The sequence below is a fragment of the Chiroxiphia lanceolata genome, chromosome 3, assembly GCF_009829145.1.
Source record: "Chiroxiphia lanceolata isolate bChiLan1 chromosome 3, bChiLan1.pri, whole genome shotgun sequence".
Taxonomy (NCBI): domain Eukaryota; kingdom Metazoa; phylum Chordata; class Aves; order Passeriformes; family Pipridae; genus Chiroxiphia; species Chiroxiphia lanceolata.
The window spans coordinates 69,689,427-69,702,082 of NC_045639.1; the positions used below are offsets into that span (position 1 = coordinate 69,689,427).

General features: G+C 38.4%; 1 protein-coding gene across 3 annotated transcripts; it reads right to left on the reverse strand.

The window, feature by feature from the left end:
- Positions 1–171: 171 nt before the first annotated feature.
- GTF3C6 (general transcription factor IIIC subunit 6) lies at positions 172–8,557 on the reverse strand. Of its 3 annotated transcripts, none has more exons than XR_004356186.1 (6): positions 8,461–8,555; positions 6,915–7,024; positions 4,561–4,624; positions 3,975–4,019; positions 3,732–3,842; positions 172–801 (listed from the first exon to the last, which is right to left on the reverse strand). XR_004356186.1 is itself a non-coding variant. In XM_032683443.1 (6 exons), the coding sequence occupies exons 1-6, from the start codon at positions 8,530–8,532 to the stop codon at positions 506–508; spliced, it is 669 nt and encodes a 222-aa protein (XP_032539334.1). In that variant the 5' UTR covers positions 8,533–8,557; the 3' UTR covers positions 172–505. The 3 variants fall into 3 exon arrangements, 2 of the variants coding, with proteins under 2 accessions (XP_032539334.1, XP_032539333.1); XM_032683443.1 differs by having other exon boundaries at positions 6,944–7,024; positions 8,461–8,557; XM_032683442.1 differs by having other exon boundaries at positions 3,732–3,845; positions 6,944–7,024; positions 8,461–8,557.
- Positions 8,558–12,656: the final 4,099 nt, after the last annotated feature.

Sequence of the window (12,656 nt, forward strand, 5' to 3'; positions counted from 1 at the left end):
TAAGATCCATCAAGGAGACAAAGGACACTAGAGAAAATCCAAACTAAGCAATCTGCTATTCAAACAGTCAACAGAAGGGACACTTGTACTGCAGTTACTGAAAGGAAAAAAAAAAATCAAACAAGAGCAAACACGTATGCAGCTGAATACAACACACAAGGGGAAGCTATATTTGAAAAATTCAAGACTTTATTTTAAACAGTGATGTTTTTTAATTTTTACAAAATGTTCCAGACATCAACATTTTTCTAAGTTATGAGTTTCTTTTAATTATGTAACCATTTCCCCTTGTTCAAGTTTGAGGTAGAGATACATACATTTCAAATCAGTTTTTTAAAAACACTTCAGCCCTTCCCACTGTATTTCAAACACAAAAGCAATGCACAAGAACACAATGTCTGTTTTTCCATTATTAATTGCTCAGATAAAGTGGAAATCATGTCATAGCCTGTAAAAGTTGGCCTGTTAATTCTGTGAAAAAATCATGACAAGATCAGAGTTGATATCATGAAGGGACATCCTCTAAGGCAGTATTTCCAGAAGGAGATTCCTCTGTCCCAGAAGCAGGGCTATCAGGCAGAGGAATAGAAGCATCTATTTCCAAGGTGTGCTGCTTTTCCAGATCACAATTCATGTCAGAGTTTCCTTCACCACTCACCTCTCCTTCTGACTCTTCAGTCAATTTGTCTTGGGTCTGGCCTGACTCCTCAGAATCATCCTTTTCACGCATAAAACTGCAAATCATATTAGGCCTGCTGTAGGAAAAATCTCTGTCCTTGATCTGTAACCACTCCACTCCACCTGATGCAAAGAAGGAAAACTTGTATTAGTGACAAAAGGAGTTAAGAGTTAACAGCAGTTTTTTCTTAGCTAAGTTCACTGTTATTAAGGCTGAGCCTGACGAACATCTAAGTAAAAGAACCGCTTAGGACAAAAGGATATCTTTCAAGAGTTTGAACCAACACTAATTTTTGTTGCAAGCCTTGTGCGGGGCTTAAACCACTCATCTTCCTTGTAAACAAGGCTACAAATAACAGGAAGATATTTGGTAAAGAAAGACCATCTTAAAATGAAGAGAAACTTGACTGTTGATAAATTAACAACACATGCACAGGCTAAACCAACTTCTCCAAGACATATAGCTACAGGTTCTTATCCAGATACTGGAGGCATTGTGCAAGGTTCCTTATGTCACCAGCTCCATCTCTAAAGTGCAGTCATGAGGGAGATAAAATTATTAGGAAAGTAATGAAAAGCACGAACAGCAAGATACAAACTATGCTATGTCCATATCATGAGTGCTGTTCTGCTCAACCCACACTGTAAAACTAGAAAAGAGAAACAAGAATTGGTGAGTCAAGTTAGCTATACAGGGAAAGGGAAGCCAAGTAACCAACAACTACAAAAATCATAAAACAATTGCAACAAAAGACAGAGACTAGAATTCTACTCAGAGGAGACAGCTCTTTATAAGGCTGGCCTGGGAAAACAAGTAGGGACTGACTTATCTCCTAATTCTGATGACAAAATAAATAACATACACTCATTGAAAGCACACCAGATCACATATTTGTAACAACCACAAAAGCAAACAAACAATCAGGAACACCCACAGTAAAGTTGCACTTTTTTCAAACAGAAATGTGATTTGAAAACTGTCATAAAAATGGAAGAAGTCAAAAGTATAAACAGGTTCAAAAAGCAAGTAAAAATGACAGAGCGTTTATGGACTAAAGACATAGTAGTCCAAATGAGAACTTTCGTCAGGGTACTGATGAACTGCTGAATACCAGAAGGATAGCAAAAAAAAAAAAAAATTACTCATGTGTATGTCCCCTCCTACTACTTCTTATAGACCCATTTATACCAGATCAGGAAGGACATCGACCTGTTGGGGCAAGTCTAGAGGCAGGCCACCAAGATGATTAGAGGGATGGAGCACCTCTCATACAAGGAAAGGCTGAGAGAATTGGGATTGTTCAGCCTGGAAAAGAGAAGGCTTAAGTGACCTAATTGTGGCCTTCCAGTATCTAAAGGGAGCCTACAATAAATATGGAGAAGGACTATTTACAAGTAGTAAATAGTCATGTAGTGATAGGACAAGGGGGAATGGCTTTAAACTGAAGGAGGGTGGGTTTAGATTAGATATTAGGAAGAAATTCTTTACTGTGAGGGTGGTGAGGTACCAGAACATGTTGCCTAGTGCAGTTGTGGATGCCCCATCCCTGGAAACGTTTAAGGCCAGGTTGGATGGGGTTCTGAACAATCTGGTCTAGTGGAAAGGGTCCCTGCCCATGGCAGGAGGGTTGGAACTAGATGGTGCCTTTGAACTCAGGCCATTCTATGATTCTATGATTTACTATTGTCCACAGTTAGAAATACAATACAGGAATAAAACCACATTTGTTCTGATCCAGTATGGGAGTTCCTGTTGTATTTAAGTGTCTGACACCACCCTTAGACTCTTAAAATAACTGAAACATAATTCAAAATGCTGAGAAAATATTTTACAAATGCAATAAAGAGAACAGAATGTTTCTTCACCTAAATTTTAGAACATCTGGCAATATGATAAGGAATGACATTAGAATTAGTGCAAGAATTTGAATCATTCCTTGAAACTCAGGTGTCTCTTGGAACAGACCTTAAATAGAACTGGGATTCCCCTCCCACTTCAATTTTTATGCATTACATGTTGTCAATTCACAAGACGTGGTAGTTACTCTGCATGCACAACATTAAACTTCTGTTAGGGTACAGAAACAAAAACATTTTTCAGCAAGTATCATCATTATTGCTGTTCCAGAACAAAAAAAGGCCTTTTTATTAAGGAAAATATTCTCTAGTCTATTGTACTTTAAAAATAATAGTTTGTTTAATAGTTAAATATATGGAGAGAAGAAACGGTACATGGTGCTGATAAGAATGCTGATGTTTGGTTAGATTGTAGATGACATTTCATTTTATATCCCCTATGACCAATGTCCAGCTGACTGTTCAGATTTAATGTAAAATGGCTACATATTCTTAAAATATGACTCAGTAACGCTGACTTGAGTGAAAAAAGCAATTAAATGCAATAGGATACTGCTAATGAATACTACTATATATAGTAGGATACTCAGTATTTCACTATGTAAAAGTACCGACTTCTGTACAAAAAAGCACCACTAAAATAAAAAAAAAATATGAGCACTGAGTTCTGCCTACACAATAAAAATCAATATGAATTGTCTTCTAGGTATGTTGTTGCAAGTTGAACTCATTTGCATTTAACTGTAAATTCAGAAAGTACAATTCAGTTCTAGTACATACAACATGGAACTTCTTACTACTATTTTCAACAATCACAGAGACTCAAAAACTAATTAGAAAAATTGATGAAAGTAGGAAAAACCAAAATCAACAAAGAACTACTAAACAACATGTCCAATTTCAAAACTTTTAGATGACAGAAAAATATACCAGGATACATCAGCACGTGTTTGCCCTGCTCTTAAACTCTTTTGTAGGAGTCTCCTACTAACCATTTCTGGAGACAGCACTGGTCAGGAGGAGTATCTCTCTCCTCTTTCCATGTGTGTTTTTTACTTTTGCATTTAAATATATATATTTGCTGCCTAAAGAAGAAAGCTCCTTTAACTTTCTACATGCTCTTGAATCAAACACTTAATAAAGGCTGACATTCCCAAACATATGTCATCCATGTCTGTATGCATAAAGGCACTAACCAACATTCTCTTCTCCTTCCTTCTTTTCTGTCAGAAGGGTCCGTGTCATGTTCAACTTCTTCACTGTGTGACACTTGTATTTCAGCTGTACTTTTTGGTTGCCTTCCGCATCTACTAAGAAGAGAGGAGAAAAAACAATACCCAGACCCCAATCATTATAGTGAATTCCACTATCAACTGAAATAAGTATTTTCAACCTCCCCAGCTACCACAATGAACAGGACATTAAATCACAACAATTACCGTGCTCTGTGTTTTCTTCAAAAACCACACAGGTTCCCAAGGTATCTACGTAAATCAAAGTGAGAAAGTCTTAGAGACCAACTTATATCAGCTGCAGACACTGTACCCACTGGCCCAACTCCGGGAATGTTCCGATTTCCAGCCCCTCACAAAGGCACTAGTAAGCACACCGCCAACTCAGGAACAGACAGGAGTATCACAGGAGGATCCCAGACCATTTCTTCCAGGCCACCGTTGTCACCGTAAGGCAAACGAGAGAACTACAGATTGTACAACACGTCAGTCCTGCTTACACAGGAGACAACAGGCACTTACTTTAAGGTGTTTTATGTCCCATATGTCTGTCTGCTGACATACTAGCTGGTGCACCCTGGAGTCAGCTTCCAGGCCTACTTCCCAGGAAGTACCACAGATGCACGGTTAATTTAGCAGTGAACTCAGACTGCTGCTGCTCTGTATGGTGTTATACAACCACCCAGAACTTCAGCATCTCATAGGACCAATTGCAGGACAATGAACTAGTGTTAAGAAAGCTCTCTGGGTCACATGAAAAAGGAGAGACTGTATTCATCGTAATTTTTCCTACCTTCATATTCTCCTGCAAATACATATCTGTCCACTTGTAAAATGGGCTTCTCTGTCTCTATTCCCTACAAAAAGAGGGACAAAATTGCACAGTTGTCAAGTCTCTATTAGCCCAGGCAAATTTCTCGCTATACAATCAGAGAAGACAGACATAGTAGAATCTAGATTACATCAATTCCTTGTAAAGATAGTTGGACCAAAACTCCAAACCATAAGGTAAAAAGAACAAAATAAGTAAATGCAAGATAAAGTTTCTTTAGTTATTAAAGGAATGGATTCCAGTCTGTAAAGCTTTCTCAAACTGCCAGGTTCATATGAAGATAAGTACACCTTTAAAACAGGATTTATGGAAGTGGACAAGAGATTTCTGCAGAGGATATGATTTTACAGAAGCTAGCAGACTTGTGAAAAAACATGCAATTAAATTAATATTTATTAGTTTTCAAAAAAATGTAATAAAAGTATTTTTAGCATTACAATTGACCCTGAGGTCTTCTGCAACGTTAAACATCTGGGATGGGGGGAGAAGGAGTTTTCTTTGTTTTTTAGGAGGCTTAGTTAAGCAGTGATAACAACTGCTACAAAGGGTTCAGCCAATCTTACTGTAGAATCAGTGCACTGTTAATAAAATGTAATGACATTTTTTCAGACTATCAAACGTGTCACTTTAACTATATTAAATACAAAAATATAGCAGATAATACCCTTCTAGTAATCGTAGCAGAACCTAGTATAGAACTGTCATAGGAAATGCTCTAGTATGTTAAAATAAATTTAGATCAAACTGCAGCCAATGGTTATTTAAGTTACAGTTTATTTAAGTTACTGTTTATTTCCTCTAGGAAATTAATGTAACTTCAATTTCAAATTAACAAAAATGTATGTGTCTGCACGAAAAAGACGTTATTTTCTAAGCTCCAATTAATGCAAATTCTAGAAACTTTCAAAAGCCTTTGGAAAATACACAAGGTGAAGAAGTCCAGCATAAACCATTGCATCAGCACAAGAAGTGGAATTGCTGGGTCACAGAAGCTTCTGTGATTTCTGTGTCTATATCGTGAAGGAGTTGGAAAGTGTTGTTATTGCATTTTGTTAAACAAGGAGTGGGAGGGTAAGGCAGTACTTCTATCAGCTCATTCCCTTCCTCTACAGCACAGGTTTTCCAAATACACGAGCCAGGATCCCATTATATATCTCTTATATATATATATGATAATATAATGTATTATCTCTTAATATGATTTATACTTATAGATTATAGATTGGTAAAAAACAATGTCTGAACAGACTACACTAATTAAGGCAAAATGGCTTTGAATAGTACCTTGTGAACATCAGAATTATTCAGGACATGAAGATAAGCAGATGCTATATGGTAAATTCCACTATATGGTAAATTCCATAAAATACAGCATATCACACAGGATAATTACAAGAGAATCTCAAAGCACAACATTTAAAAGAATCCCATTAACACTACTGAAGCATATGCCATTTCAGCCACCAGTAATGAATCACATGTGTAATACATTTCAAGAGAATTAGGGCAGATCTAGGAAAACTTATATGTTTATAAAAGCATATCCATCCAAAGATGGATAATTTATGAATTTTGATTGTTTCTACATTTTAGACATTCAAAATTGACTTTACCACCCCACATATATTCTGATCTGTGGCACACTCAGATGTTCTCTTCCATCTTTTCTGTCTGTAATAAAGGTCTACTTTCAGAAGGTATTTGCAAATCAATAGCACTAGTACTATCTAGACAGCTCTCATAGTCTACATAGGGTTTGAAGGGCAAATAGCATCTGTCCTATACTGAGAAAGTGATTAAACAACTCAAAAGGAAAAGGACAGGTAAACCAGATTCTTATAATAACCTCACAGTGAAGCAAACAACATCCAAAACTGTTTACCAAATGCTTAATAACCAGTTATCCTTTACAAAACTTGAACTTGCCAGGCAGTCTCTGCAAAAAAACACATTGTAAATACAGTGCAAATCAGAAAGATTTTGACTTGTATTTAAGTTATTTGAAGAAGGGTGCTTAGCAATATATATTTTTAAATGAAAATCACATTTTTAATGTGAAATACATAATTTTCAAAAAATAACTTAGAGCTTGAAATCGGAGCAGATACTGGTACTAACTTATACATACTTCTGAAAAAGTTTCCTTATATTTACACAATACTATATTGAAAGACCTTATGCTGTTTCTGAAATAGAGCCCACAATATCCAGCCAAGTACAGTGCATGTAATTCTCTATCAAAGATTTGATATGTTATTAATGTCAAGAAGTTTAGAAGCAGTGTCAGTCCCTTGTTCACATCCCTAATGACTTACCCCTTTCCTATTGTGCTGTAATCACTCACCAAAATCTTGCATTTGTTTTCACATTTTTCTAAGAAGTCTGAATCAATAATTCCTGATAGTTCCACCATGACCAGCTGCTCCTACAAGATAAGTTTATAATGTACACCTGTAACAGATAACTGAATTCAGGGGAAAAAAAAAAAGCCCCCCCAAACACAACCCAAACCAAACAGTCAGTCAAACCAAACAGAACAGCATACAAAGACCCAGACCTTCAGAATAAACAGACCCCAAATGGGAATTATTGGACAGTTCATCAAGAGACAGACAGCTCTTGTAATACCCAGGGAAACGTAGTGATCCATCAGACACCCGTTTCACACATGAATTTCCTGGCCTTTTCTTCCTAGATAGGAATGGAGCTCTTTTCTCCACCCTTGAAAAATGAGCATCAATATGGTGATTTATGAATTATAACAATATGACCAGTTGCATATTCCAAACTAACTTTTTTTCCTAAAGCCTTAGTGCATACCTAAATATGACATCACAGGGGAGGTTAAGCAATGTGTTAACTGAAACAGTTACTTTTTATAACATATTGTTCTGAAATTAATTCCTATATGCAATTCCTTACAATTTTGAGTAAGCAAAATGCAAAAACAAAGCAAAAAAACGGCTGCCTTGAAAAATATTCAAGGAAAACAAGAGCTTTTAAGAGTCACCATCTACTACACATGCATAAATATACATAATAATAGAAGATTAAGTTTGTGGTTTAGGATTTTGCTGGAGTGAGTCCAGAAGAGGACCACCAAGATGATTAGAGGGTTGGAACACCTATCCTACGAGGAAAGGCTGAGTTGGGATTGTTCTGCGTGGGGAACAGAAGGCTCTAGGCACACCTTACAGCAACTTCCAGTACCTAAAGGGAACTACAAGCTGGAGAGGGACTTTTTACAAGGGCATGTAATAACAGGACAAGGGTGAATGGCTTTAAACTGAAAGAGGGTGGGTTTAGATTAGATATTAGGAAGAAATTCTTCATTGTGAGGGCGATGAGGCACTGGAACATGCTGCCCAGCGCAGCTGTGGATGCCCCATCCCCGGAAGCGTTCAAGGCCAGGCTGGATGGCGTTCTGAGCAATCTGGTCTAGTGGGTGGCATCCCTGCCCGGCAGGGGGGGTTGGAACTAGGTGATCTGTAAAGTCCCTTCCAACCCAAACCGTTCTATGATTTTATGAGGTCAGGAAGCAAGTGAAACTGGAAGACCTCTTTCTGACAGCGCCCTTTTGCAGAAAACCTGCAGCAGAACCGCCAGAACCACGTAGCTCTGGCGACGGCACCGCTGCGGGGGCAGAAAAACCCGCCGGACCCAGGGAAAAGCGCTCGCTCTGTGCCCAGCCCCGCCGCCAGCCCGGGCACAGCCACACTGGGCCCCATTACTGCCTGCCCTGCCGAGCAGGCGGAGAAGGGGCGGGCCGGGCAAGGCCAGGCGGGGGCCACGGGCGGGACACACCCCGCGGGGGGCCGGCCCCTTCCCCTAAGGCTGGGGGGGATGTCGGCGGGCACCAACCTCCACCTCGTCTTCCTCCGCTTCATCGCTCCTCTCGCCCTCGCTCCCCGTGCCCGCCGCCGCCGCCGCCATATCACCAGCGCCCGCCCGAGCCCCGCCCGCGCCTCAGCGCGCACCACGTGGTGCCGGTGCCGCCATCTTAGAGCGGGAGCGGCCCCGCCTCGCCGCTAGAGCGCCCCTGGGCGGGCCAGGGCCTGCGCTCCGTCGGTGGTACAGAGCTCCGACCCTGCGCTGAATATTCAAAAAAAAAAAAGAAAATAAATTACTGTTTGGCTCTCCCAAATGCTGTGCAGGTTTTTCTTGAATCTCAGAAGTGGTACTGGAAAATGGAGATTCCTAAAATATCTTCCATCATCCTCCGTTTGTTTTCTTTTTTTTTTTTTTTTTTTGAGAAAGGGCTGTCAGATACATCTTTTTCTTGACACAAGTAATGCACTGCTTCCGGTACAGACCATTGGTTTAGAAAGGTTTTATCAAATAATTAAATAATAAAATATACAGTTCATTTCAGTGGGTTATGTCCTTTGCCTGATGCTTTCTGGTTATCCGGTCAGGTTTAAATACACCCCTGCCTGATTTCCATCTGACGTGGGTTTCTGAGATATCTTCTTGACTTGTGTGTTTGTAAGTACAGGACGTTGTTGTCCACAAAAATCAGATTTGTTACTTGTTGTGCAATAAGCCAATAATTACACACTCGAGAGAGACACTGATTATTTAATTCAGAGTTGCACATGCCTGGGTGTTTGGTGGTATTCCACAAATCAAGTACACCAACTAACAAAACCTTTTGCTATTCATAGACTTGAGCAAACAAAGGAATTAGTGTTCATTGGCTGCAAGTTACATAGTACTCCTATTAATTAGTATTCTGTCTTCTGTTGGTTAATGATTCTTTCGTTTCTCATGCTAATTAGTCCCATGCTCAGGCTTTCTCTTCTGAGTCAGTGGGTTTCTTGGGTCAGTGGCCCATGAGTCGTGGTCATGATCTCCTCCAGCTGGAATTACCTTTCACCCAGTCCGAGCTGATTTCAGCACAATTGCTGAGTTGGCTTTACTAGTTTCTTCCTTGAGGATTCTGTCAAATGTCCTTGTGGCCCATAAATTCTGTATGCTCTGTGTCCACTATCAGTATATTGGTATACCCTTCTTCCCAAGCTTTGGTAACTCTCCTCTAGGTCCGAGATCATTGAAGCATGTCAAGCCCTAAATCTTAACAAGGCAATTTACCGACAAGTAATTTGTTTTTCTAACACATGAACATCACTTCGAGCTTGTTAGCTGCTCTCTGTTTCATGGATTAAATCTCACTTCTTGTTGGTTAGGCTTGAAACTATACAAAGATCAAACATTAAAGAACATCCTTCCTCAAGAAAATTTTATATATTCCAATAGTTTTGCACTCCATAGTCCTCAGTCTCATACTGGTTTTGTAATGTAATTCTTCCCTGTTTTCCTTCCATATGCTATGTTTTCTGATTTTGTACCAAAAGTGTCTTGCTACTTGTTGTGTCAAAGTCATCTATTAAAATGTTAAATAAAAACTGATCACAAGGGAGTTCACTGTAAATTTTTCTCTGGCCTCTACTTATCTTCCATAAGATAAACATAAATGTCAGTAAGTGTTTAACTGTGTCCAGGTAGGTGTGATTTAATGCATTTCTGCTTTTCCTAGAAAAATCACTGATCTTATATCAAATAAGTGTGTTGGATTGTTCTTTGGGAAGCCAGCATTAGGCTTCATCTAATTTTCTGTTAAGCTTCGCATTTTTAATTATTTTTTCGTAGAGCTTGCTTTAGAATATTACATACTAATGTGGTAAAAACAGCCTGTAAATTTGGATTAGTTCTAAATACAGGAAAATATTCTGGGGTATGTTACTTCTTCACCAGGCAAATTGCAAAGCCTTGAATTTTGACTGCAGGGGATAATAGCTGTGGAACAGATGTTTGATATACTACTAATGTTAATTATCAGATATTTTAAAATAATATTTGTATAATTTGGTTAGTATGGGCCGCTGTATTTGGGAATTGTAGAAGATAACAAAAATAATTTTTTGAATATCTGATTTCATGTTCTGCCACTAGAAGGACATAGATAAATAAAATTATGAATAGCTTGTTCAGCATTTCTGACAGAGGTTTTTAATGTGCGTCTAACTTTTAAAGTTGTATTTAAATGTTGGTAACTTTAGCTAGTTGTACTCATGCTGTACAATATGAGTACATGTGTGTAAAACCAACCTTTCAATAATTCTTAACTATTGTTTTCTATTTGTTAATCATTATTCTTGGCAGTTGCATTTTTGCACCAGGTCTTTCTGTTTAGATAAAATTTTTGTTGTTTTAAAACAAAGTTCTACCTCAATAAAGCAGAATAAACTCCCTATTCTGAATATATTTTTTAATTAATTGTCATAACTGACAGTGCTTCTGTAATGTTGCATTTAATATTGTTGTTCTCTTTTTATAGTTGAGAGGAGGTTAAGTTTCATAGTTAAAACTAGACAAAGCCCTTATAGGAACGTAAACCTGTGCCAGATCAGCCTGTGTAAATCATAGACTGGCATGAACTGCTGTGAGGGAACCAGTATATTTGTTTGCTTTTATATCAGCCTCAGTGTCATGTAGTATCTGGGGCATCTCAGTCTCCTGGTTATCATGGTTTGGGGCTTGCAGTTGGATGATGGGAAATTTTTGGCACGTTAGTGCCAAATGTATTTCAGAAGAGAATACCTTGTTTTCAGGCTAAATTTGCCATGGGCATTAGTTGTTTACCGTGGTCTTTCATATCCTGGCAAGAGTATTTCAACAACCTATCTCTTCAAAGAGACTGTACTCAGTCTGCCAGTGAGATGAACTGCTTGATGAGATAAATATGGAAATACATCTGTTGAGGATCCAGATTTCATGTTTCTGAGGCCTCAGCTAACAATGCTGTCAGTCCATGAGCAGATTTCTGTGTGCATGCTGCCAGAGGCCAGTAACTTGATGGCACTTAGGTCATTTTGAGTCAGTGACAACTAAATGGTCAATTTAAAATACATGATCATGTTCGAGATCTACATATGGATGCAGTAGTTTCAGTGGGTTCACTTGCAATTTAAGAACATTAATACATGTTTTATTTTGGGCCCTGTAGTTTGCAAATTTTAGTTGTGGAAGTTTGTAGATTAGAGGCTTGGACTATCTATTTTAGCAAATAAACATTGTTGCAGTTAAGGTACAGTATAGGAAATCAGAGAAAGTTCACTGAAACACAATAAATTCTGGCTTTCTACTTTGTCTAACTTTTTCATTTTCTTTTGATTTTTATCTTCATGCTTGGAATTCCTTCTCAATCCTTTTGCAGAAGGGAAGCAGCCTTTCTCCATTCCATCCTGAACACTTGCTTTCTTTGTGAGGCTATGGCACTAGTCTAAGTAAAAGGTTAAATGTTTTGTAAAAACACAGGATAAGAGTCTTTGTTTAAGTTCTTGTGGTTTTTTTCTGTCTGTTTCGATTGTGAGTGCCTCTGGTTGAAAGCCTTTTTTATTATGGAGTGAAAACCCACAAAATTTAGCATTTAAAAATGGTAATAGAACATACGCGTGCATCTATACACACACTATATGTTTAGTCTTTGTATCTGTACTGTTTACTGAATTGGCTGCCTCAGGAGAAGGGTGTTGTAGTTCCCAGGCTTTTTTTAAGTTGGAAGGGTAACTAAAAGTGATGATGGATATCAGAAGAGATTCTCAGTAAAATGTTACCATGTGAAATGGCTAAATGCAAAAATACAGCATTGTAAGGTGCAGAGAGATGCAGAAGAAAGCTCGTAAGAGGCTAATGTGTATTCTTGGCTCTAGCCAGGGTTACAAAAGGTAAATCAGCCTCAGGACAAAGGTAATTTGCCCATAGTATTACAGAGGATGATTTCAATTTCCCTGCAGCTACATTGCTGAGCTTCTTCAGTTTGCAAGCCAAACCAACTCATAGGTGTTGCCAAAAAAAAAAAAAAGCCCGCTTGTTTCCTTTGCATATGTGCCTTTGTCTTTTCCATAACTCCTTAAACATTATGTGAGGAAATCCTTACCCTACTCAGATAAGAGTAGGGTAAAGTAGTAAGGGGTGCTTTATTTACACAGAGCTTGTTCTGTTTACCGTGTCTAGTCTAAGACGATGGAGTGAGATGCAGTACAGTAGGAGGGAGG